Source organism: Crotalus tigris, unplaced genomic scaffold (genome assembly GCF_016545835.1).
Source record: "Crotalus tigris isolate CLP2741 ecotype Arizona unplaced genomic scaffold, ASM1654583v1 scf7180000019004.2909048, whole genome shotgun sequence".
Taxonomy (NCBI): Eukaryota; Metazoa; Chordata; class Lepidosauria; order Squamata; family Viperidae; genus Crotalus; species Crotalus tigris.
Genome location: NW_024097319.1, coordinates 2,516,817 through 2,541,308, shown reverse-complemented (window position 1 = coordinate 2,541,308; position 24,492 = coordinate 2,516,817). Strand labels below are relative to the sequence as shown.

General features: G+C 43.3%; 1 protein-coding gene across 1 annotated transcript in view; it reads left to right on the top strand.

Moving 5' to 3' along the window:
- The window catches only part of SLC17A9 (solute carrier family 17 member 9), a 43,072-nt gene extending 28,652 nt beyond the window's left edge, over nt 1-14,420 (top strand). Inside the window, exons 9-14 of the mRNA XM_039358118.1 lie at nt 2,213-2,300; nt 3,019-3,053; nt 3,990-4,105; nt 6,292-6,347; nt 10,028-10,057; nt 11,939-14,420. Coding sequence (XP_039214052.1) covers nt 2,213-2,300; nt 3,019-3,053; nt 3,990-4,105; nt 6,292-6,347; nt 10,028-10,057; nt 11,939-12,102 — 489 coding nt within the window. The 3' untranslated portion in view covers nt 12,103-14,420. The remainder of the gene's footprint in view (nt 1-2,212; nt 2,301-3,018; nt 3,054-3,989; nt 4,106-6,291; nt 6,348-10,027; nt 10,058-11,938) is intronic.
- The last annotated feature ends 10,072 nt before the right edge of the window (nt 14,421-24,492 follow it).

Genomic DNA, 24,492 nt, shown 5'->3' with positions numbered 1-24,492 from the left:
ATTGTGGGTGCTTCATCACTGGAGGCTTTTGAGAAGAGACTGGAGGGTCACTTGTTTGAAATGGTATAAGGTCTCCTGCTTGAGCAGGGGGTTGGATTAGAACAGTGTTTCCCAAATTTGACAATTTTAAGGCATGAGGACTTCAACTCCCAGAATTCCACAGCCAGCAACGCTGGCTGTGGAATTCTGGGAGTTGAAGTCCACATGCCTTAAAATTGTCAAGTTTGGGAAACACTGGATTAGAAGACCTTGAAGATCTCTTCCAGCTCTATTCTGATTCTGAGGTAGTCTTTGACTTACAACAGTTCATTTAGTAATTGTTCAAAGTTACAACGGCACTGAAAAAAGTGACTTATGACCATTTTTCATACTTATGACCATTGCTGCCTCACCCCATGTCATGTGATCAAAATTCGGAACCCTTGGAAACTGATTCAATTCATGACGGTTGCTGTGTCCCAAGGTCATGTGATCCCCTTTTGTGATCTTCTGACAAGCAAAGTCGAGGAGGAAAGCCAGATCCACCGCAAACAAATGGATCATTGAGTAAATCAACCCAGAGGTCATCTTCGAGGCACAAATGACCAGGCTCAAATTGTCCTACTTTATGGACACATTATGTGAAGACCCAACTCTCTGGAGAAGGTTTTGATGCTGAGAAAGGTGGAAGGAAAGAGAAGAGGAGAACCACCAGCAAAGTGAATGGACTCCATTAAAGGGGAGATGAGTGCACCATTAGAAGACCTTAACCAGGTTAGGGAGAGATGGTCATGGAGGAAATATAGGAGTTGAAAATTATTTGATGGTACTTAGTCAACCTAGGTAATGGTTTAAAGGAGAATGTCGATGGAGATTCTCAGTCATCCAGGTCATGGTTGTCCCAAAGGTGCCTTTTCAGGAGTTAATTGGACTTCCTTGTTTTACTCTGAAGATGTTTCGCTTCTCATCCACGAAGCTTCTTCAGCTCTGACTGGAGGGTGGGGAATGGAAGGATTTATACTCCTTGCAGGCAGCTGGTATTTAGCTATGCACTTTGGGATGAACGCCCTTCGAATGGTGAGGGAGTATGAACGGATGTCCAGAAAACATTGCAGGCTACACGAACCGTTTGTGCTTCAGCTTGAGATGCAGACAACACTGACTCATCCCCAACAGCCTGCAACTGTCTTCAGCGGTGAAGGGACCGAGGGCAGAAAAATCCTGCAGCTAAGAAGGCTCCATACCCATTTGCACTACTCAGGTGACCCTGAGGATACAGGTCTCAAATGGTCTCAAGGACGATCTAAAACAGTGGTTCGCAACCTTTTTAATGCCGCGACCCCCAACCGGTCGTAAGTCAAGGACTACTCAACCGGTCGTCAGTCGAGGACTACTCAACTGGTGCAGCACCGTTTGCAGAATGGGACTTTTGGCGGGGTCAGCAGGACAGAGACAGCTTGGACAATTCCTATTGGCTTTTGAAAGCAAATAGAATTAGACTCTATTCAAGAGAGTCTATTCTATTGGCTTTCAAAAGCCAATAGAATAAAAGGGAGTAGCATAGCTAAGGAAAATGGGAAAAAAATGGCAGACTGCGTTGTTTGGCGACCCCCATGAAATGGTCATTCGACCCCAAATGGGGTCCCGACCCACAGGTTGAAAACCACTGCTCTAAAAGAATGCAGATGACCAGCTCTCTGCAAGAAATATAAATCCTTCCATCCTCCACCATGCAGTCAGAGCTGAAGAAGCTTCTTAGATGAGAAGCGAAACTTCTTCAAAGAAAAATAAGAAAGTCCAGTTGCCTCTTGAAAAAATGCACCTTTGGGCTTTAAAGCAGAGGTGTCCAACCTTGGCACCTTTAAGATTTGTGGATTTCAACCCCCAGAATGCTGGCTGGGGAATTCTGAGAATTGAAATCCATGAATCTTTAAAGTTACAAAGGTTGGACACCCTTGGTTTAAACTTTTAGCTGGCCCTAGGTCAGGGATAGGCAACCTTGGCTCTTTTATGATTTGTGGACTTCAACTCCCAGAATTCCTGAGCCAGCATGGCTCAGCATGGAAACCTCTCCCTTTCCCCTCAGCATGGCTGGCTCAGGAATTCTGGGAGTTGAAGTCCACGAGTCATAAAAGAGCCAAGGTTGCCTACCCCTGCCCTAGGTGATTCTTTTCTTGGAAATTTTTCTTCAACAAGGAAGCTCTACAAATCCCTGTTTCTATCTTCCTTTCAGGGCTGGATTTTTAATGTCATTCCTTGGCTGGTGGCAATTCCAACCAGTTTGTTTGCTGGTTTCCTGTCTGATCAATGTATCAGTCAAGGTATTTTGCTCTTTGTTCCTTTAATTCTGAGTTGTCGGTTCAGAACACAATTGAATGGTGACACGCTTTTACTCTTCAGGATTGGAAAACAGTATGGGTTTTTTTTACCAGCGATTTAAGGTTTTGCTCCTTAATTTTTATTTTTCGGACACTTCACAATGTGAAAAGTATTGCTTCTAACTGGGGGTGAGGACGGGTGGATTAAGGATAGGATATGACAAATAGCAAAGGCAAGGGAGAATTAAACATGGTTTTCTTTGAGGTTTTGCAACACTGTCGATGCAGTTCCACATTGGTACATCAGAATACGAAAGTGGTGTAAATCTGGCACACCTCAAGAGCTCTTTAAAGCAACCACATCTATGAAAGGGATACACAGCCCTAGCTTTTGCACCTGCCAGAACTATATTCCTCTTGGTTTTTAAATCAACCTTTAGAAAATCTATCTGTGTGATAGCTAGGAATCAACACTGGTTTAATGGCACATGATCAATCAATTGTTTTTTTTCAAAAGCAGAAAAGAAATACTCCTTGTTAAAAGTTTTTAACCCAATTTTAAAAGTATGTGCTTTATTATTATTACTTTTTTTAAATATACCTGTTGCGATATTGTGCAGTAGGGTTTTAACCAAAATAGCGGGCAAAAGAGCAGCCCCCCCCAGCAATGAAAATGGGATCTGCCCTAATCAGCTGATTGTTTCCCTTTTTTTTCTTTCAGGGTGCAAACCAATCACCGCTCGTAAGTTTATGCAGGTAAGAGGAAAAAAAAAATTCAAATATTGTTACAGAGAAAGAACCAAAAGCTATATCTCCATGATTTCCAATGTGAGATTTTGGAATCCTTAGGTGTATGACTCATAGGACAACCTGGGGCCTTTGGTGATTTATGGATTGATTGATTGATTGATTGACTGCCTGACTGACTTACTTACTTACATGCTTATATACCAGGGCTCTCCAAACTTGACAACTTTAAGACTTGTGGGCTTCAACTCTCAGAATACCTCAGGAAGCTGGCTGAGGAATTCTGGGAAATGAAGTCCACAAGTCTTAAAGCTGCCAAGTTTGGAGAGCCCCGGTATATACCACCAAATTAAAATGACATATGGTGACTTAGTGCAGCTGGCAAACACCAGTGATGAGAATCATACGGCTGTGAAGAAAGGCCAAGTTTGAAGACGCCTGGCTTAGAATCAGACATGAGTGAAATGGCATATAACAGTGGTGGCGAACCTATGGCACGGGTGCCAGAGGCGGTACTCAGAGCCCTCTCTGTGAGCATGCATGCCATCGCCCCAGTCCTAGGCCTTCAGCTGGGTTTTATGAAACCTTTTCGCTTTAGGCCTCCACTGCCGTGTGCAAAAAAAAAAAAAAAAAAAGGTTCAATCAATCAGTCAATTTCAACTTCTCGTGGAAAAAAAGATCTTGCAAAGTTGGAATTGATTGATTGAACTTTTTAGTCCCACCCAGTTTGCTGTTACCACCGCAGCCACGCCCACCCAATGGGCCACACCCACCCAATGGGCCATACCCACCCGGCACCCGACGATGCATGTGGGTTTTGGGTTGCAGTTTGGGCACTCGGTCTCTAAAAGGTTCACCATCACTGGCATATAAGCTTAGGGAAATACATACTGTAAATAATAACCAGCACATTTACCAAAATTCTGTCTTTTGATTTCCTCTGAGGTCATTGGCTCCGGGGTATCCAGTCTTTTTGCCTTAGGGATAGGTTACTCCACCAACTTTTGCCAAGCAGTGGCCTTTGCCTCAGCCAGCATTGGACTTCAGACTTTCAACCACAGGTAACACCAGAACTTCTTACGTAAAAGATGGGTGGGGAATTCTGGGAGTTGACGTCCACGCATGTTAAAGTTTCCAAGTATTAAAAAACATTGGTATATAAAGCCCCTGGTGTTGGTGCCAAGGCTGGAGAGACATAAAATTTCATAAAATTGATATCTCTGCTTGGTCAGACACAAGCAAGTTGCTATCATTTTGTCCACTCTACCTCGCAGATAAAGCTAGTCCTCGACTTACAACAGTTCATTTAGTGACTGTTCAAAGTGTCTTATGGCTATTTTCACACGACCATCACGGCCTCCCCATGGTCGCCTGATCAAAATTCGGATGCCTGGCAACTGACTCATATTTATGACGGTGGCAGGGGTCATGTGACTCCCCTTTTGCCACTTTCTGACGAGCAAAATCAATGGAGAGGCCGGATTTACTTAACTGCCGTGATTCAGTTAACAACTGTGGCAAGAAAGGTAATAAAATGGGGGCAAAACTCATTGAACAAATATCTCACTTAGCAACAGAAATTTTGGGCACGATTGTGGCCATAAGTTGAGGACTACCTGTAGTAGGTAGCTATAGGGAAACCTGATACTATGTTCCTTGAAGGAGGAACACAAGCTGCAGTTGCCTGAGTTGTGATGACTCATATTTTTGGGGGTGAAGTTGGGGAACCAGTGAGTATGAGGTTGGAAGGGACCTTGAAGGTCATCTAGTCCAACCCCCTGCTCAGGCAGGAAACCCTATACCATTTCAGACAAATGGCTGTCCAGTCTCTTCTTAAACACTTCCAGTATTGGAGCATTCACAGCTTCTGGAGGCAGGTTGTTCCACTGATTAATTGTTCTAACTGTCAGGAAGTTTCTCCTTAGTTCTAGGTTGCTTCTCTCCTTGATTAGTTTCCATCTGCTGCTTCTTGTCCTGCCCTCAGGTGCTTTGGAGAATAGCTTGACTTCTTCTTCTTTGGGGCAGCCCCTGAGATACTGGAACAATGCTATCATGTCCCCCCTCGTCCTTCTCTTCATTAAAGTAGAGATACCCAATTCCAGCAACCATTCCTTATGTTTTAGCCTCTAGTTCCCTAATCATCTTTGTTGCTCTTCTCTGCATTCTTTCTAGAGTCTCAACATTTTTTTACATCGTGGTGACCAAAACTGGATGCAGTATTCCAAGTGTGGCTTTACACTTGTGTCAAATACATAACTGATGTGCTCATTTTCAAATATTTTATGTGGTTGAGATGTTTTTGTTTTTTTTTAAGAAAAGCTACATCGTGTCCCCAAGGGTTCCATTTGAGGATCTTTTTTATCTTCCAAGTCTTATTTATGGCTCTTAGTTTTTATAGTTTGTCCTACCAAGTGGCAGGCAACTAGGCCTCTAAATTATAGCACACCCATCATCATTTCAGAGATATATCCTGACTAAAACCGAAGATCATTCTGATCTTGAGCGGGCAAAGAAGCACTGGCAGCAGGAGTGAATTCTGACTTCCTGCCGACTTCCCCATTGTGTTTCTTTGTGGAAAGCCAGCAGGGAGTGTCGGAAATCACGACCACATGATCGCAACTGATTACAGCTTTGCTGCATTGGCCTCAATTTTGTCAATACAACTGGTCTGAAGAACCTTGAAAATCCCAAGGGAGCAATGGATCCTAGATTTTCAATCCTTTAACCTAGCCCATTTGAGATACTTGGATTCAAAAATGGTTACTATATCATGCACCATTTCACCCAATTGAAGGTTACAAACAGACACGTGGAGTTTTAGTAGTATATAGATTATCAGTGATGGCCTGGGGATAGCAAAAGGTCTCAGGGCCATTGGTAGCCTTATAGCCTGAGATTAATCTTCCTCTGAGTTAAGGAAAGCTATTTCCTACTACAAAGATATTCAACCCCTAGGCCAGGGGTAGGCAACTTTGGCTCTTTTATGACTCGTGGACTTCAACTCCCAGAATTCCTGAGTCAGCCATGCAGAGGGGAAAGGGAGAAGTTTCCAAGCTGAGCCATGCTGGCTCAGGAATTCTGGGAGTTGAAGTCCACGAGTCGTAAAAGAGCCAAGGTGGCCTACCCCTGCCCTAGGCCTACAAACACAGCAGTCAAGTTTTAACTCATTTCAAATTCCCCCAATTTAAACTGTTAATTGAGATTTGGTTCTAAGACATCTTTATTTTATTTTATTTTTTTTGTGCAGTGGCATCTCAGTCAATATTCAGGATCTGGCTCCTTCATGTGCTGGTTTATTGTTTGGTGAGGAAAAAATTGCTTTTTTCTGTTATAAGATTTATATCAAGTCAAGTGGGAGGGATTCCTGATGGCTTCATGGCTGTGCCCATATAGTTTTCCTGGCAACAATATGGAATTGGCTTTCCATTTCTGGGAGGTTTTTCCGATTTCCCAATGAAGACTACTATGCCCTGGGATTCCTGGGATTAGGCTCCCATCCAAATGCTAATCTGGCTTAATCCTTCTTATATTTTGATATTGTCATATTCAGTTAGCTCAGGGGTCGGCAACCTTAAACACTCAAAGAGCCACTTGGACCCGTTTCCCAGAGAAAAGAAAACACTGGGAGGAGTAAAACTTGCGCGCACACGGGGGGGGGGGGGAGCTTGATTTAATTAAAAAGAAATAGGGCCTGCTGTGCATGAGTTCTCTCTCTCTCTCTCTCCCTCCCTCCCTCCCTTCCTCTCTCTCTCTCCCTCTCTTTGTCTCTCTCTCCCTCTCTCTCTCCCTCCCTCCCTCTCTCTCTCTCCCCCTCTCTTTGTCTCCCTCCCTCTCTCTCTCCCTCCCTCCCTCTCTCTCTCTCTCTCTCTCCCCCTGTCTCCCTCCCTCTCTCTCTCTCTCTCCCTCCCTCTCTCTCTGCCTCTCTCCGATCTTCTGCTCACCTGGCAAGTTGGCTTCATACTGTTCTCCGACAAGCTGACACACATTCTTATCTCCTGCCCTTGGTCTGCCAGTCCTCTTCCCCCACTCAGTGTGTGTGTGTGTGTGTGTGTGTGTGTGTGTGTGTGAGAGAGAGAGAGAGAGAGAGAGAGAGAAGGAAAGCGCAAGTACCTCTCTCTGTCTCTGTCTCTCTCTCTGCAAATGGCGGAGGAGGCTGGGAGCCACAGGAGAAGGTCAAAGAGCCACATGCGGCCTCCGGAGCCGCGGGTTGCCGACCCGTGAGTTAGCTACTTCTAAGATCCTTGTGTTATGGTTCCGGCTAATGAAACACTTCAAAGAACTTCCAGGCATTGATCTCCTTAAAAGTCTTTTATTGCTTCAAAATGTCCGCACAGGCATAACGAAGTCTATGCTAAGATCTAAGTTCTCTTCCTCTGAGCAGTTAAATTATCAGCATGTTCCCTCCCTAAATTAGCTGTCATATATCACATTATCCAATTAGTGTGAAGGTCAGAGGTTTCCTTCCTCTCTCTTATGCTCTGCATTAACTCTAAAAATACCAGACATTTCTGCATATTGTCAAAGCAAGAATATACAGTATTTGCACCGTTGACACCTTGGTTTGTACTCAGTCAGGAAAAAAAAAAAACCACCCTAATTATATTACCACAAAATATCATTTGAAGGCAAAGTTGCCAAAAAGTGGTCAGCAGGTAGCCCTTGTATTCATTTTTTTTTGTAATTTCAAAGGGTCTGATTTTCTGTGAAAATCTGGATTAACAAACCCAAAGATGCTTTTTTATGAGGCAGCTGGGCTTTCTTTGTTTTTCTTTGAAGACGTTTCGCTTCTCACTCCAGAAGCTTCTTCAGCTCTCATCCAGCTTCTGGGATGAGAAGTGAAAGGTCTTCAAAGAAAAAACAAGAAGGGCGAGCTGTCTCGTGAAAAAAGCACCTTTGGGACAACCACGACCTGGATGACTGAGAATCTCCATCGACATCTGGATTAACTCAGATGATTTGAACCATGAAAACAACCTTTAGCCATCCTGGCCGGCAATTATCATGAGTCAAGAAGAATTAGAGAGCATGAATAAGTGAACTAATCTTTGTTCAGCCACGGAAGCCATATGCATCTGCTTTCTTTACAGTGTACGAAGCCTTAAGAACTGGATGACACACATTTTCCTGCAGGGTGTGAATGAACGTCACTGAACGAACGAACGAATGAACGGAAAGAATGAAATCTTGGAGAAAAGATGATTTGATCAGAGAGATTTGAGTGAAAAGAGCTGCGGAAAAGGACAAGTCCCAATTCTCTTTGTGTTGGCCAAAAAATGGATTCAAAATGTCTGTGGAGATCCAGGTCATGGTTGTCCCAAAGGGGCTTTTTTCAGGAAGCAAATGGACCTTGTTTTTCTTTGAAGATGTTTCGCTTCTCATCCCAGAAGCTTCTTCAGTTCTGACTGGATGTTGGGGAATGGAAGGATTTATACTCCTTGCAGACAGCTGGTCATTTGCATCCTTTTAGAGAGTCGTTGAGGCCAATTGGAGGTTTGTCTGTCATCAGGGTCACCTGAGTGGTGCAAATGGGAGTGGAGCCTTCTTGGAACCACTGAAAGGACTGTGTTGTAGATTGGAGATAGATGATGTCGTATCCCCACCCCCCATTGAGAGAGGGCTGTTCCATTTTGAGATAGATGGCCTCTATGACCCCAAAGTTTTGAAAGTTGCCTCTTGAAAAAGCACCTTTGGGACATCTGCAAGAAAACCATTAAGCTCAGAGAGCATTAAGGGCCTCCATTCCACAAACCCCACTCCCTACTATCCCTGATGATGTTACCTACTTGGGTAATGAAATGTCTGCAAGAATACCACCAAGCTCAGAGAACACCAAGGGCTCCACAGTTGTTAATTGCGAAGTCGTGTCCGACCCATCGCGACCCCATGGACAACGTTCCTCCAGGTCTTCCTGTCCTCTACCATCTTCTGGAGCCCATTTAAATTCACACAGAGGTGAATTTAAATGGCTCCACAGAGGTGAACCTAATCCACAGAATTTAAAAGGCTCCACAGAGGTGAACCTAATTGTTCAAAATAGCATTATTACAGGTACTCCTTGACCTATAAACATAGTGCAACCTGCCCATTACAGTTGTATGCCACGATGATTGTAAAATGGGTCAATCGTATTGCCCACCTGATTTATACGACATTTTCTGCAGTGACTATTAAGCCTGTGCCTGTCTTCAACAGTGAAGGGACCCAGGGCAGAAAACATCGTGCAGCCAAGAAGGCTCCACACACATCTGCACTACTCAAATGACCCTGAGGACACAGGTAAATCTCCAAGTGGCCTCAATGACTCTTTAAAAGAATGCAAATGACCAGCTGTCTGTAAGGAGTATAAATCCTTCCGTTCCCCACCATCCAGTCAGAGCTGAAGAAGCTTCTTGGATGAGAAGCGAAACATCTTCAAAGAAAAACAAGAAAATCCAGTTGCCTCCTAAAAAAGCACATCTGGGACAATGGATTCAAAAATTGTTGCCCTGTGATACACCTTACTTCCCAATTGAAGATTACAAACAGGCAAAGAAACAAGAGAGTTTTGGCAGTATATAGAGCAGTGTTTCTCAACCTTGATGCCTTAATTTTAAGGCATGTGGACTTCAACTCCCAGAATTCCACAGCCAGCATTGCTGGCTGTGGAATTCTGGGAGTTGAAGTCCACAGGCCTTAAAATTGTCAAGGTTGAGAAACACTGATATAGATTATTAGTGATGGCTTGAGGGTGGCAGAAGGATTCAGGACTACTTGTAGGGCCAAAATGAGAGGCATTAGAATCATTCAAGGAAACATGCCGATAAAGGAGGGGGAAGAGAATTCCCTGAAGGAAAAGCAGAGTGATAAATTCAGAGGAAGAAACTATTCAAAGTCCCCAAAAGATGGTGGCATGCTTGCTGGAGGCAAAAATGATAAAAGAATATATCAGAACACCAAGTCCTTTTTGAATTTATACCTCACCTTTTTTTTTAATCTTTCCTTAGGTGTGGCAAATACAGGTGGAGCTTTACTAGGTATGTTATGGAGTACCAAACAATTCACCATTTCCCTAATTGTTTCTCAGCTATACTTGTATCCAGAGGATCAACTGGATGGACTGTGGAATTAGCTTTCAGTCCACAGCTAGGAAATAACAAAGGGACTAAGTAAGGGGATTTTTTTTTGCCTAATGTACATGTATATTAACTCATAGGGTGTGGCTGCAATATGATTATTAATCCCCTTTATTATTTTTTTACTTCCCCCTTTTATTGGCTCTACACCTTACTATTAGTATAAGTATTTTCTGTTTTTTTGCAAGTACACTAGAGTGCTTCTGTACTGGAGATAAATTCTTTGTGTCTCTAACTACACAGCCCAATAAATAAATAATTATAAATAAACTATATAAGGATAATCCAGCTGGATGATGATGAGAATAATAATAAAGTTGGAGGTCATCTAGTCCAACCCCCTGCTCAGGCCATTTCAGACAAATGGCTGTCCAGTCTCTTTTTAAAAACTTCCAGTGTTGGAGCACCCACAGCTTCTGGAGGCAGGTTGTTCCACTGGTTAATTGTTCTAACTGTCAGGAAGTTTCTCCTTAGTTCTAGGTTGCTTCTCTCCTTGATTAGTTTCCACCCATTGCTTCTTGTCCTGCCTTCAGGCACTTTGGAGAATAGCTTGATTCCCTCTTCTTTGGGGCAGCCCCTGAGATACTGGAAGACTGCTATTATGTCCCCCCTCATCTTCTCTTCATTAAACTAGACATACCTAATTCCAGCAACCATTCCTTATATGGTTTCAAAGGCCTTCTCTTGTAATAGCTCCTTAAGCTTCGGTTTTTAGAAAATTAGATATACAGGTATACTCCTTGACGTATGGTCGTGGAATAAAGCAGTAGTTAAGCAAGGATGCCCAAGAAATTGCCTTGCTCAATGACCACAATCCCACCATTTCTGATTGCAGTCATTAAGCAGTCTCCCAGGTTACTAACCGGGTGGAGCAAAAGAGTTGCTTGCTGAGTTCAACTCCCCTCCAGTGTGCAGAAAGGAACTGCCATGGTAGGCTGCAATTTCAAAAACAGGTTGTAAGTAGCTCTGGGAAGGTCCATTATGACTTTGAACAGTTGCTAAGTGACTGTTCATGAAACGAGGACTACCTGTATTGCAAGATCTAGTCCAGTGGTGGCGAACCTATGGCACGGGTGCCAGAGGTGGCATTCAGAGCCCTCTCTGTGGGCACATGCACCGTTGCCCCAGTCCTAGGCCTTCAGCTGGGTTTTATAAAACCTTTTCGCTTTAGGCCTCCGCCGCCGTGTGCAAAAAAAAAAAGGGTTCAATCAGTCAATTTCAACTTCTCACGGGGAAAAAAAGATCTTGCAAAGTTGGAATTGATTGATTGAACTTTTTAGTCCCACCCAGTCTGCCGTTACCACCGCAGCCACACCCACCCAATGGGCCACACCCACCCGGCATCCGACGATGCATAAGTGGGTTTTGGGTTGCAGTTTGGGCACTCGGTCTCTAAAAGGTTCGCCATCACTGATCTAGTCACTGGATGACTGTGGGTCAAATATTCTTTTGCAACCCAACCTACCTCTAGGGATTGCTGTTGCGGTGGTGCATACTAGGAGAAATAGAAGCATTATATATGCTGCTTGAATACTTGTACAAAAGGTAGGATAATAATCCGATCCAATCAATTCGTTGGTAAGGGATGTATTCTGCATTGGTTGCAGTTTCTGGGTAGTCTCCAAGGGCAGCCCCAGGTGGAGCGTGTTGTAGTAATCTGAACTTATTGGTTGTCAAGAGAATAGCCCAAAATAAGAATTTCTGGGTTGAAACAAGACTGTGTTTTTTTTTTTTAAAAAAAAAAGCCAGCACATTCACTTTTGCTTTTCTCTCTGCACACAGGTGTTGTTTGTGTATACCTAGCTGGACACCTCATCGAAAACACAGGCTCCTGGGTGTCTGTTTTCAATCTTGTGGCTGCTGTGAATGCCCTTGGACTTTGCACATTCCTCCTCTTTGGAAAAGCTCAAAGGATGGATCTGGATCCAGCCTACACAGACTTATAAACACAACCACGGACTTAGAGGGAGGTGTCAAGATTCCGGAATGGAAAACAGAATTCCAGGAAAAACGTCCCAGCTATGGAATGATAAAAGTCCATGCATTAACTGGTTACCTCCAGATTTACTAGCCATCTACTCATCCTTTTCTTCCCACACGGTTGGTGCGTGTTTCACCTCTTTGATTAGGTACTATTCCTCCATCATCCCAAAGAGGATTCCCCCTACCCCCATATATTGGTGATCTAGCCAACATTAGACCTATGTCGGCTGTTCAGGTTGGGAATTATAGGAATCCAGTGTATCTGGAAAGACCTGGGTCAATTGTCTAAGATGACCTTAGGAACAGTTTAAATATACTGACTCTGGCTTCAGTGCCTTTTGCAGCAAAATGGTGCTACATTGCAGGCACACTCCCAAAATACGCAACCAGGTACAGCTTGCTCCTGCTTATCTTCCCGTGTGATAAGAAGTGCATGGATCCACCCATAATCTCCCCCCCTCCCCCGCAAATTTATTTTTTTTCCAACATTCATGATGTCATCTGGGCTAGAGCAAAAGCGTGCGGAAACTCAAAACATATGTGTTGACCCTATTTTGAGGAGTTTTGAAGCCATCGTCACGAGTGTCCTATGGACACAAAAATCCCAGACCTAGTGTGAGCTGCTTGTTCTGTAATCTTAAGACTCCACGATGATGGGTTTTTGTATTTTTGTTTTTTTTCAATGTCTAGGTAGAACTCACAATTATCTAGCTGGGCTTCTCAGGTGATGTACGTAGGTCAAGGTTTGGCAAAGTTCTGGAGGCAGAATCCTCCCACAATGAACAAAATAAAGGCAAGGAATTTGTCAGATTTCCATTGAGATCTGCAGTCTCCCCCTTCCCTTGCGGCCTCCTGCAAAACCTTGCAAACCCATGGATTATTTGCATATCATCCTAGTGTACATATATACAGGTGAACAACCATACCCATATTACAATTATGAACACGTAGGTACACCTGTACAATAACGTTGGACCAGCTCTCTTAAAAAACAACAACAATGGGGTGGAGATTACCAACAACATCAGCTTTTCACAACTTGAGGTCCTTCAGAATTTTTAAGTGACAACTGTGTCACCTCAGTGGCCAAAGCCATTGTCAGTGAAGGCAGCCATAAACCAGCAGGCCTAAAAGACCTTGATTCAGAAAAAATTATCACCCAATGGAGAGGGAGTGAGCAGATTATGCAAAGCCCAAACTATGGTTATAGGACTGTCATCCATATCATATCCAATAAGGAAGCTCCCTTTTCTCATCATCCTCTGACATCATGAGTAGACTTCCTGGGATGTCTAACAGGACAGCATCAAAAGTCCAGAGCATGCCCACTAGAATTGTCATTCTAATTGCTGGAAGAATAATTTTATCCAGAAAGTTTGTGCGAACGAGAAAATTGGAAGACATCAAGAGATGAGAACCTTGGATTTTGTGAGTTGCCTCTCTAGGTCAACTTTCTACAAGTGGTGCCCTGCAGTTCTATTAGATGTGAAGAACGGGCAGACATCTACAAAGCTTCTTTAGCTTAAGATTTTCATTCGTACCAGGATTTCGGTTTCACACCAGTGCTTATATTGGTTTGGGATGAAAAATTAGCAGGGTATTAACAAATCACCCTCTTGTGTTTCATCAATTGTTGGAATAATAGAAACCAAGCTTACAGATATTTGGAAGCTAGGTTCAGTGAGTGGGGGGGGGGTGAGCTTCTCAGATTGCTAAACAGTGAGAAATTCTATTGTACTGCGGGGTCTCAGGTCAAAAGAACCTTGTGTCTTCCAGATATAGGAAGGTCATATTGATCTCTCTGTACTTGAAGACCTGCTCTAAAAATGGCATTTTCCTATTCGCTTCCAAAACATCTTGTTCTATTTGTAGTTCCTGGTTTCAACACCATTGGCGTCTTTTCACAATTGAACTGTTTGCGTGGTTCATTCCAGCAGGGGTGGGCAAACTGATGCTCCCCTAGATATCACCAAACTACGCTTCCCAGCATCCTTCACCATGTGAGCTAAAGCTGCACAAGTTTCTCACTCCTGCCTCAGTTATGCCGTTTGCAGCTATTGAAAAATTACCTCATTTAAGCCCCTTTTTAATGTCCCCCGTGGACACATGGGTTTCCACCAGGGTTGTGCCTTATGAGAATGGTAGATTTGAATGCCAGGACACGGGACATCATTTTAAAGTTCTTGCTGAATTTCATCGGGCAGAAGAATGGAAACACATCCAAGCAAAGCCAAGTTGATATTTAAATAAAGAGTTGAGATGTTTCCCATCAGACATGAAATATTGTGGATTGTAATGACTGTTTATGTTACTGGAGTCTTTTCACAGAATATAGAATAATAAGAGTTGGGAGGGACCGTGGAAGTCTTCTAGTCCAACCCCTGCCCCGGTTGTCCAATCTCTCTTATTAATAAGATTATATTGAACTATTATAATTAATAAGTCATTCGTTTATTAATAAGTTATTAATTAATACATTGGTACTAATTTATTAATTTGTTAATAAATTATTAATACATAATACATTAATCCTTAAAAGTCTTTTATTAATAACCTGCTAAATGGCTAAACACGACCAATCTTGTTGGGTCCCATTTTGCTCAAAGAATGGAAGAATCTGGGTTGAAAATATGGTTCAGGAGGACAGCTTCCTATTGATTGATTGATTGATTGACTTATGTTTAGGTGTCCCATGGGAAGATCTGAAGAAACAGGTTGGGGACAGAGTGTTCTGGAGAAAATCTATGTAATCACTAACTTGATGACATGATCCCTCAACATTTAACAGAATAACACAGTTGGAAGGGACCTTGGGAGGTCTTCTAGTCCAGGGCTTTTCAACCAATGGTACAGGTACCACCTGTGGTACATTGGCACCTGGCAGGTGGTACGCGAGCATCCTAGAAAAATGGTAGCGGGGGAGGGGAATGAGTTGAACCGGTGGCAGCACTGCACAAGCCTGAGCGAGAGATGGCTGGAGCTGCAGGGCTATCAGGGCTCAGTGGAAGCATCAGGATCAGTGCCGCTTTCCAGCTGATTGGCGCTTCTTCGGGACTGTCCGAGCTCAATGGAAGCTCCAGGATCAGCGCCAGGCTCCAGCTGGAGCTCGGCGCTGATCCTGGCACTTCCGCTAAGCCGAGAAGAAGTGCCAGGATCAGCTGGAATGTTGCAGCATCTCCAGGGTCTTGTGATTTACATTCAGATGCTTGGCAACTGATTCATATTAATGACGGTCAAAGTGTCCCAGGATCATGTGAAGTGACCAAAACCTGCTGCAACCACCCAGCAGACAGGGGGAATAAAAACCAAACACCCCCCACCCCACTCCCACTGCCAATCCTCAACAGAAATGCTCACAACAATGAAAACCTCGGACAGGAGGAAGAGCGCCACTGAGTGGGCAGGCAGGTGTCTTGCTTGGCTGTGGCTTGGGGGGCACTTTTTCAGTGCCATTGTAACTTCGAACAGTCACTAAGCGAACTGTTGTAAGTCGAGGACTACCTGTACTTTATCACTTTTTTCCTTTTTTTTTTTTTTGGTCATCAAGTTTTTGACACCTTGCCATATCCTAAAAGTGATACAATGGGTGAAAAGGTTGATAGGGCATATAAAAAGAGAGCAAGTCCCACTCCTTTCTAGCCCTGATGTTGTTACCTAGTTTGGAAATGAAATATTTGCAAAAAAACAACCAAGCTCAGAGAGCATCCAGGACCCTGCATATATTTGCACCTTGCAAAAAAAAAAATCCACAGAGATTATACCAATGGAGTATTTTAAATTAAAGTGAAATTAAAGTCAGAAGGCATTCCGAAGTTCATGGCCTTTTTGCCTACACACTGATGCTCAGAGCGTGGAAAATAAGCCAAATGAACTTAAGCTCTTAACGTAGAAAGTCAAACATAATTTAAGAGATATAACAGAGAGCTGGCAAGATAATGGCCAGGCCTGGAATATAACACTGAAAAGCAGTTTGTAATCAAAAAGAAACTATTGGGGGGGGGGGAGGAGAGGATTTGTGCTATATGTTAAACAAAGTCCATCCCACATGAATTTTCTTTGCAACGCAGCAGACCGTATTAGGGTTGAAATAAAGAGGCATCACCTAGCACTTTTTCACTTAGCCTCTTTTAATACAATTTGTTAATTCGAGAAAGTGCTTCCGAGAGCCTTTTGATTTATAGCTACCATCAACCAACACAACTCGGATGTTGCCATATCCTAAAAGTGGTACAATGGGTGAAAAGGTTGAAAAGCCCTGTTCTAGTCCAAACCCCTGCTCAGGCAGGAAACTCACTATTACTTTGAATGCAACGGTTTTGTCTGTTACTTTTGGGTAATGTCAAGATAGGTGCTTGGTTCATTGCTTCGGAGGTCTGCTAAGGAAGGATCCGATAAATTGTGGTTTCACACTTACTAAAATAAATCCTCCATTATAATAAATTCATTTTGCCTTGAATGCAAAACAACAATCCATTTGCCGATGTCAATCAGAATTATATCTGGGTGTCCCAAAAACAAATCTAAGCGTTTGCAAATACCGGCAGAGGGAGCTGTAAGATCTGAATTGACTGAGGATGTTTGTCTTGAATGCTGGAAAGGCTGTTTAAAAGCAGCTCCTGGCAGAATTCAGGGTTGTTTTCCCCTTCTTCAATTTTAAATCCTACTCCGAATTGCAAAGTTTCTTCCTTTATAATATTTTATGTGGGCTCTATTAACACTGCTGTGAGTGGAGCTTCTTGATGTTTTTTAATTCTCTCGGATAGATTGGGTTGATGCTCATTTTGTTAAAAGCAACAAATTGCAAACATCCATCAATTCCCAGGTATAACGTAAAAATTCACAGCCTTCTACGGATCAGTTGAACTACCTTTTTGCAGATCTGAGTCCAGGTATTATGGCCCTGTTTTCTTTTAAACTTAGGAAAAAAAAAAACATTTAAGCTCTTATTTTGAGTATCGATTCCATCTGAACTCCTTCGTGTGCCTTTCTTTGGTTATTTTTTTCTTTCTCTTTTTTTCTTACTCTTTTCCATTCTTGTTATGATCTGGGATCACGGTAATGAATGAATCGAGGATCACATCTTTTACCCATCTGTTTTGGCTAGGGGCAGTGATGATTGTCATTCGCTTCTTCATTTTTGGGAGCATGTGGTTATATTTTGGACAAAGAGCAGTCTCTTGAGGCAGACCCAACTATGATAGGTGAGTCAGGACCTCAGTGTCCAGAATGATGCTAGAGAATGTCAGAGTGGGAGGAGCAAGGGAAGTCAAATCCTGAAGCACAGATAGCTGGTCTCACTTTATCTCTGCCTAGACATCAAACTTAATCAGGGAAATATGCCATAGATGTCATTTCCATGTCTTTCAAGAAGAGTGAGAGACCCAGAGCCATCTGAATGCAGGGAGCCTTCAACCTTATATGTTAACAGAATAACAGAGTTGGAAGGGACATGGGTGGTCTTGTAATCCAGGGGTCCCCAACGCCTAGTCTGTGGATCGGCACCGGTCTGTGGCACGCCAGAAACCAGTCCATGCAAACAAGCAAAGCCCCATCTGTGGGATGCAGGCAACACATGAAACCACGCCTCCTCCAGTCCTTGGAAAAACCACGGAAACGCTCTCTGATGTCCAAAAAGTGATGCCCACTGTTCTAGTCCAACCCGCTGCTCAAGTAAGAGACCCTATACCAGGGGTGTCAAACTCAATTTCATTGAGGGCCGCATCAACATTGCGGTTGCCCTCAGGGGGCCAGGTGAGTGTGGCCAGGGTGGCTGCGGCTTACTGGGTGGGTGTGGATGGAGTGGGTGTGGCCTACTGGGTGGGTGTGGCCAGCTCTACATTGTTCGCGTCAAGGGTGCCTGTGGGGGCCTGGGCAGGAGTGGGACAGATCTGAGGGTCTCTGGTAGAAGGGGGTGGGATGAGGGCAAGTGCCAAGGCATGGTCCACTGGAGGAGCTTCACTGTTCCTCTCAGGCCACGTGGGGGGTATTATGGAGCTAAAATTGAATGCATTTCAGCATAGATGGCCACCACAAAATTGTACATTGGCTCCCAGCTGGCCTGGGCCAGGGCCAAGGCAGAGGGGGCCATTCCCTCACTGTTTCCAGGATGGCTTCGCAGGCCACATGAAACCACTTTGCGGGCCGCATCCGGCCCCCGGGCCTTGTGTTTGACATGTCTGCCCTTTCAGACAAATGGTTGTCCAATCTCTTCTTTAAAACTTGCACCCACAACTTCTAGAGGCAAGCTGTTCCACTGGATAATTGTTCTAACTGTCAGGAAATTTCTCCTTAGTTCTAGGTTGGTTCTCTCCTTGATGAGTTTCCATCCGTTGCTTCTTAATTTACAAACTTACAAGGAATGCCCCCCCCAAAAAAGAAGAAGAAGAAGAAGACATATTCCCTGGTCAACAAAAGTGACTAACAAGCAAGTAGTGGAGCTCATAACACCAGACTTGTCACTGGAAAGCAAAATCATGAAACTGTCTCTCATTTACTTTGGCCATGTCACGCAGGGGAATTCACTGGAGAAAGCAATTATGTTGGGAAGAGTTCATGGTAAAAGGAAACCAGGCGGTCAAAGAACAAGATGGCTGGACACCGTCAAAGCTGACACCAGCCAGAGCATAGAAAGAATCAAAGAAGTAGTGCAAGATCAGAAGAGGTGGAGAGCCCTGGCTATAGAATCGCCAAGAGTCAGACACGACTCAATGGATAACATCATCAAGCTACAACCAGTTGCCTAGTGACCGTTCAAAGTTACGCAGACCCCCCCCTAAAGTACTTACAACGTAAGAAGGAATGCCAGAACCAGGGGGTGGAGTTAAAGGAGGGATCAGCCTAGAATCCCTACATAGCCACAAGCAAAAGTCCATAGGGATTCTAGATTGGTCCTTCTTTTAACTTCACCCCCAGGTTCTGCCAATTCTTCTCCTACTGCAGTGGTTCTCAACCTTTCTAATGCCGCAACCCCATAATACAGTTCCCCATGTTGTGGTGACCCCCAACCACTTATATATCACCGAGTGCCAGGGACGTGGCCAAAGAAAAGGAGAAAAAAATGGCGGACAGCCTTGTTTGGCGACCCCCGTGAGATGGTCGTTCGACCCCAAATGGGGTCCCAACCCACAGGTTGAGAACCACTGTCCTACTGGGTTTGAAGTTCCAAAGCCCTTACCCCCCCCTTGTGGTCATGTGATTGCATTTTGGGCACTTGGCAAGCAGCCATCATTTACACCGTTTGCCATGTCATGTGGTTACATGACCACAATTTACAACTTTTTTTCTGCCAGATACTGGCATTTACTCTCAGTTTCTGGTAAAACCATTGATTGGCTAAAATAGACTTAGTCACTTAGTGACTGCTGCTTTTGTTTAATGACCCTGTATTTGCTTAGCAACCACAGCATCCGCTTATCAACCATTGCAAATGAAGTCATAAATTGCCTGCGGACACATGGTGACCCACTTAACAACTAGCACGCTTTATGACCTTAATTCCAGGCTCAATTATGGTCTTAAATCAAGGACTACCTGCAGATGAGATATATACCACCCACCAATAGTCCATGTTGTTAGCAGTGAAACTTCCCGTACTGGCCCAGTTGATTATGGAAATCCACGCTTTCCATAAGCATTGCCCCTTTTTGCTAATTGACTTATTTCGTCTTACATGATTCTGTTTTTTAATATTATGTTTCACTGTTTGCTTCCCAGGTTTGTTTTGAATTGCGCTAGATTATAAACACTATCAAATCCTCCTCCTCCTCCTCTTCTTCCTGCCCCAATTTGGAGAAATCAAGAGATATGCAAAAGGAGAAAGAAAAAGAAAGAAAGAAAGAAAGAAAGAAAGAAAGAAAGAAAGAAAGAAAGAAAGAAAGAAAGGGAGAAAGGGAAGAAGGAAGGATAATAAAAATAATGAAGGAAGGAAGGAAGGAAGGAAGGAAGGAAGGAAGGAAGGAAGGAAGGAAAAGTGATATTGTCATTTATTTATTTATCCTTAGCATTGCCAGTACAATAAAAGCAATAATATTTCAATTCATAGGTGCTCTAAACATGCATAACTTAATTGGATCGTTTCACAACAGAGAACGTCTGCGGTGTGGTTCCTTACTTCAGTTATTCCAAGGACAAATTGTGTTCGGTTTCTTATCCTAAGTACCCACCAGTAAATGCATTTCTACGCAGACACATCTTGTGCTATTTTAAGGATGCTCAGATGAGTTAACGAGGGTCTCCTTCAGGGATACCTGTCCAAGACCATTAAGAAGGATGTTTCACTTGAACGCGACCAATTTCCTATCGCTAGAGCTTTGCCTGACGGTCAGAGGTACCAAGAATTTCTTTTAATTGAAAGGTTTTGTGGTCTGGAAAATTTGAACACACACCCCTTCCCCCCCCCCCGCCCACTCCCGGTGTTAAGACACCAAGAAGACAGAGAGACATTCTTTAGTACTCACATTAATACATATTAATATGTAATAATTGAAAGCCAGTTTGGTCTAATGGTCAAAGCACCAGGCTAGAAAGTGGGAGACCGTGAATTCTAGTTCCACCCTTAGGGATAAAAGCCAGCTGGATCACTTGGCTCAGTCACCAGGAGACTGTGAGTTCTAGTCCTACCTTAGCCAAGAAGACTGGTTGGGTGATTTTGGGCCAATCACTAGGAGACTGTGAGTTCTAGTCCTGCCTTAGGCATGAAAACTGACTGAATGACTTCGGTCTATCACCAGGAGACCATGAGTTCTAATCCTACCTTAGGCAAGAAGACTGGTTGGGTGATTTTGGGTCAAACACTAGGAGACTGTGAGTTCTAGTCCCGCCTTAGGCATGAAAGCCAATTGGGTGGCTTTGAGCCAGTCATTCTCTGGCTTAGCCCCACCCACTTCACAGGGTGGTGGGGAGAAATGGGAGGAAAAAAGTGTGCTGGATATGTTTTCCGCCTTGAGTTATTTGTAAAAATAATAAAGGCAGGATACGTATAAACACACACACACAAATAAAAATGTTTTAAACAGCATTTGCACTGTCAATTTAAGATGTTGCTCACCTTTTGTCAGTCACAGCTCTGAGGTGTGATAGAAAGCTGGTGGAGAGGAAGATTTAAAAAAATCACCAGAGAAGGTGGCAAAAATACACGTGTAACAATTAACCATGTTATGACTTTCTCTATAGAGAATTATAAAGCTACCAGGCACCTGACAAATGCTTGTCCAATCTCTCCTTAAAAACGTCCAGTGTTGGAGCATTCACAACTTCTAGAGGCAAGTCGTTCCACTGGTTAATTGTTCTCACTGTCAGGAATTTTCTCCTTAGTTCTAAGTTGCTTCTCTCCTTGATTAGTTTCCATCCATTATTTCTTGTCCTGCCTTCAGGTGCTCTGGAGAATAGCTTGACTTCCTCTTTTTTTTGGCAACCCCTGAGATATTGGAACACTGCTACCATTGTCACCTCTTGTCCTTCTCTTCATTAAACTGGACAAGTAGACAACTCTAGTTATGATCTGTGCAGACCAGTGGATGGATATTGACTGACTCAAAACTCATCAGTCCGTGGACATTGACCTTCCTTGTTGGTTCCTCCATCTGGAACCCAACCAGTTGTTCCCCCAAATCATCTTTGTGTTTTCACCAAGAAAACAACACCATGTACTCAATAGGAACTGAGAGCTTAGTTCAACCCAGACCTCATTCCAAGCAAGGTGTAATTTTAGAATAATGAAGACAGGACAAGGTGAGTTTAATGGTTATGGCTTCCTATTGTGGAACTTCGTATAAGTTACGTAAGTTCTTTAAGTTCTGTGTGAATGAAAAAGAGATAGGCAAGCACAACTGTGAGCACTGCTGCTAAAAACAAGATGAAGAATAAAAATCCCAGGGTTACATAGCCTTGTAATGTGAATTAATTTAATTTAAATCAAGTGAATGAGCACTCAATTGAATGAATCAGATACACTTACTGTACTATGGTTGCTTTCTATATTTTTCAAAGGTCCCCCTGTTGCTCATATTAAAGCTATAACTTGGCATTACCTTGTGATTATCTCACGGGGATATATTTAAAAATTTGAGAGGTGCCCTTTTGTGCACCCCAGATTTAAAGAGTGGGAACAAATGGGGACTTCTCATTATAGGCACAAGTACTCCCACTCTTAATTATAAACATTATTCATAGCTTAGCCCTAATCTGTGAACTGTGACCATCCTAATTCAAACCAAGTCCAAAAAACACTAGAGAATTCCTAAAAGGCTGGCCATCAACAGGCACATAGAGATAAATCTACATACCATTCAAAAGAGACAATCAAAAAGCCCAAAGGAAACAAAGAGACCAGAAAATTTTCTCAGTAGCAATCAACACCCATATGAGAAGAGATTAATACCGAGATTAATTCTAGATCAGCAATCAAGAAGCAAACAATATCACAATCAAGGAATTACCAGTGCAAACAATCAAACTGTAAACAATAGCCTAATCAGGAAAACTACTAAGGGGAAGCTACTAGTATATACATATACGAGAAAACCCCACTCCCTTCTAGCCTTGATGATGTTACCTAGTTTGGTGATGAAATGTCTACAAGAAAACCACCAAGCTCAGTGAGCATCAAGGATTTCACGACACTGTTGTGTTTGTAAGATTACAAGCTATATTGTGTTTGTAAGATTATGGATTTTGTAATGTCAGGTGTGAAGGACCAGGCCCACACATGAAGGTTCAATTTAACTAATTTATTGCTAAAAGTCTATGCACAGGAATCTTCTCAGCTAATGCTCAGTACCTGGTTATAGTTAGATAAGGATAATGGCAATCAAGGCGGGTTGGACTTAATTTGTTTGTGGCTATGTAACAATTCTAGGCTGATTCCTCTTTGTACTCCTCCCTCTGGCTCTGCCTACAGGTATTAGTCTTGGTGTTAATCTTTGCTCTGCCTGATTGCCGGTCAAGAGATGGTTTGCTCTTTTTATTTCATTTTTAGCTTTTGGATTGTCTCTTTTGAATGGTGTGTAGATATTGTTTATCTCTGTGTGCCTGTTGATGGCTGATTTATCTGACTGCCAGGCTGCCAGGAATTCTCTAGCATTTTTGGACTTGGCTTGGTCTAAGTTGCTCACAGTTGGCCAAGTCTGTCCATATATAGCAATAGCATTTAGGCTTATATACCACTTCATATTGTTTTATATCCCTCCTGAGAGGTTTACAAAGTCAGCGTTGTGCCCCCCCCCCAACAATCTGGGTCCTCAGAAGGATGGAGAGCTGAGTCATCTGGTCAGAATCGAACTCCTGGCAGTCAGCAGAGTTTGCCTGCAATGCTACATTCTAACCACTATGCCGCCATGATTCTTTGTGCATATATTGTGCAGTTAGGAGGTTTTCATCATGTCATATAAGATCTGTATGTTGGGGGAGATGCTCAAAATAAAAACTAAAGCGGCTGCACAGGTAGAGTGTTTAGAGCTTCAAAGGGCTGCCATCTTGATTTTTTTGACCATCCCCTGTGGATGCCCTGGAAGCATCTCTAAGAACTAGGAAGCCCTATGTGTGTCATCTGATCCCTTGAAGGAACACATGCCTAAATAAAAATATCTATTCCTTTCTCTTTATCGCTCGTTATCTGCCTAAGTAGTGAAACAGATCTGGTGAAACTGAAAAACAGAGAATGAGTCAAACACACTAGCAGCTTCCATCTAAAAGTATGTCAACCTGCTCTCAAACTTCAGAAGGCGTATGTCTTTGTAACGGTGCTATTTTAACAATGCTGTTGATCGCATTTGTCAACCTCAACATTTCTGCTGGAATCTTTTTTCTAGTCATTCAATCAGAGGATCAACCTTTGGGGAAAGTGTGTGTGTCTTGAAAAGAAATCCATTCCAGATTGATTGGCTTGGGAAAAGGGAAGGGAAGGGATTAGGAAGGAGAACGATATACTGCATGTGTCACAGAAAAGTTTGTGTGTGGGGGTTTGTGGGTCTGCGATGTGAAATCAGATAGATGAGAAAGGAAGCAGGGCTGTTAACGATCTATTTTGCTCTCCTTACAGTCACTCATGCCCTTGTCACCTCACGCTTGGACTACTGCAACGCGCTCTACATGGGGCTACCCTTGAAAAGTGTTCGAGACTACAGTTGGTCCAGAATGCAGCCGCGCGAGTGATAGCGGGTGTTCCTCGGTATACCCACGTTACACCTATCCTCCGCGAGCTGCATTGGTTGCCTATTGGTCTCCGGATCCAATTCAAGGTGTTGGTTATTACCTTTAAAGCTCTATATGGCTCAGGGCCAGGCTATTTGCGAGACCGCCTACTACCTTATAGTTCCCTTCGTCCGGTTAGATCCCAGAGGCTGGGCCTCCTTTAG